Here is a 722-nt window from a genome sequence, read left to right as displayed (position 1 = left end):
ACAATAACAGAAGTTAATGCAGGTGAAGCAACGATAATATGTAGTTGCAAAAATAACAAGTGCGTTGCAGATAACTAAGTGTGATGTACTTGGTGTGATGCAAAATTGAAACAGTGAGATAGTGTGTCGTTATGTGTTTGATATATAAGTTGAATACACATGCACAAATACGGAAAATGAGAAAAAGGTTCAGTCATAGACCACAGAAATCGGATGATGAGTGGAAGAAGAAGAAGAAGGAGAAAAATAGGAAACGCTGTTTCGACACTCGTGCACAATGTGCACTTCTCAGTAAAGCCTAATTGAGAATTAATTTGTGGCAAAACGCTTCCCATGATTGATGTGCAAAGACATAAATAATTTTAAATATAGATATAGATATAGATATAGATACAGATATAGATATATATATATATAGATACAAGCTAACACGTAGCAAATTGCAGCCTAAATTTAGGCACAATACATACACTTTCCAGGCGGAAAATGATTTTTCAGTTCTTTCACAGTGATCGGCTTGATCTGTGCAATCAGTTCCTTAATCTGTTTGATGTCGGTCGTGGCTGTGCTAGCTTTTCCCACACGCGCCTCTCTAGCCACACTCATATCCCAAAGCAACCCCTCATCCACTGGGATTTCCAGTATCTCTCTGTTTGTATAGTCACGTATGAAATGATAGAATGAATACCGAACAATTGTAAACGCAACAAAAACATAAATAT

At 36.6% G+C, this 722-nt stretch overlaps 1 protein-coding gene across 1 annotated transcript in view; it reads right to left on the bottom strand.

Annotated features, from left to right (window-relative positions):
- Nucleotides 1-470: 470 nt before the first annotated feature.
- Nucleotides 471-722, bottom strand: part of SARC_13264 (hypothetical protein) — a gene marked incomplete at both ends in the record, with an annotated part of 2,742 nt that continues 2,490 nt past the window's right edge. Inside the window, one exon of the mRNA XM_014292606.1 lies at nt 471-649. Within this exon, the coding sequence (XP_014148081.1) occupies nt 471-649 (179 nt within the window). The remainder of the gene's footprint in view (nt 650-722) is intronic.

This window comes from Sphaeroforma arctica, assembly GCF_001186125.1.
Source record: "Sphaeroforma arctica JP610 unplaced genomic scaffold supercont1.3082, whole genome shotgun sequence".
In the NCBI taxonomy this organism is placed as follows: Eukaryota; class Ichthyosporea; order Ichthyophonida; genus Sphaeroforma; species Sphaeroforma arctica.
This window is presented reverse-complemented; position numbering and strand designations above follow the sequence as displayed.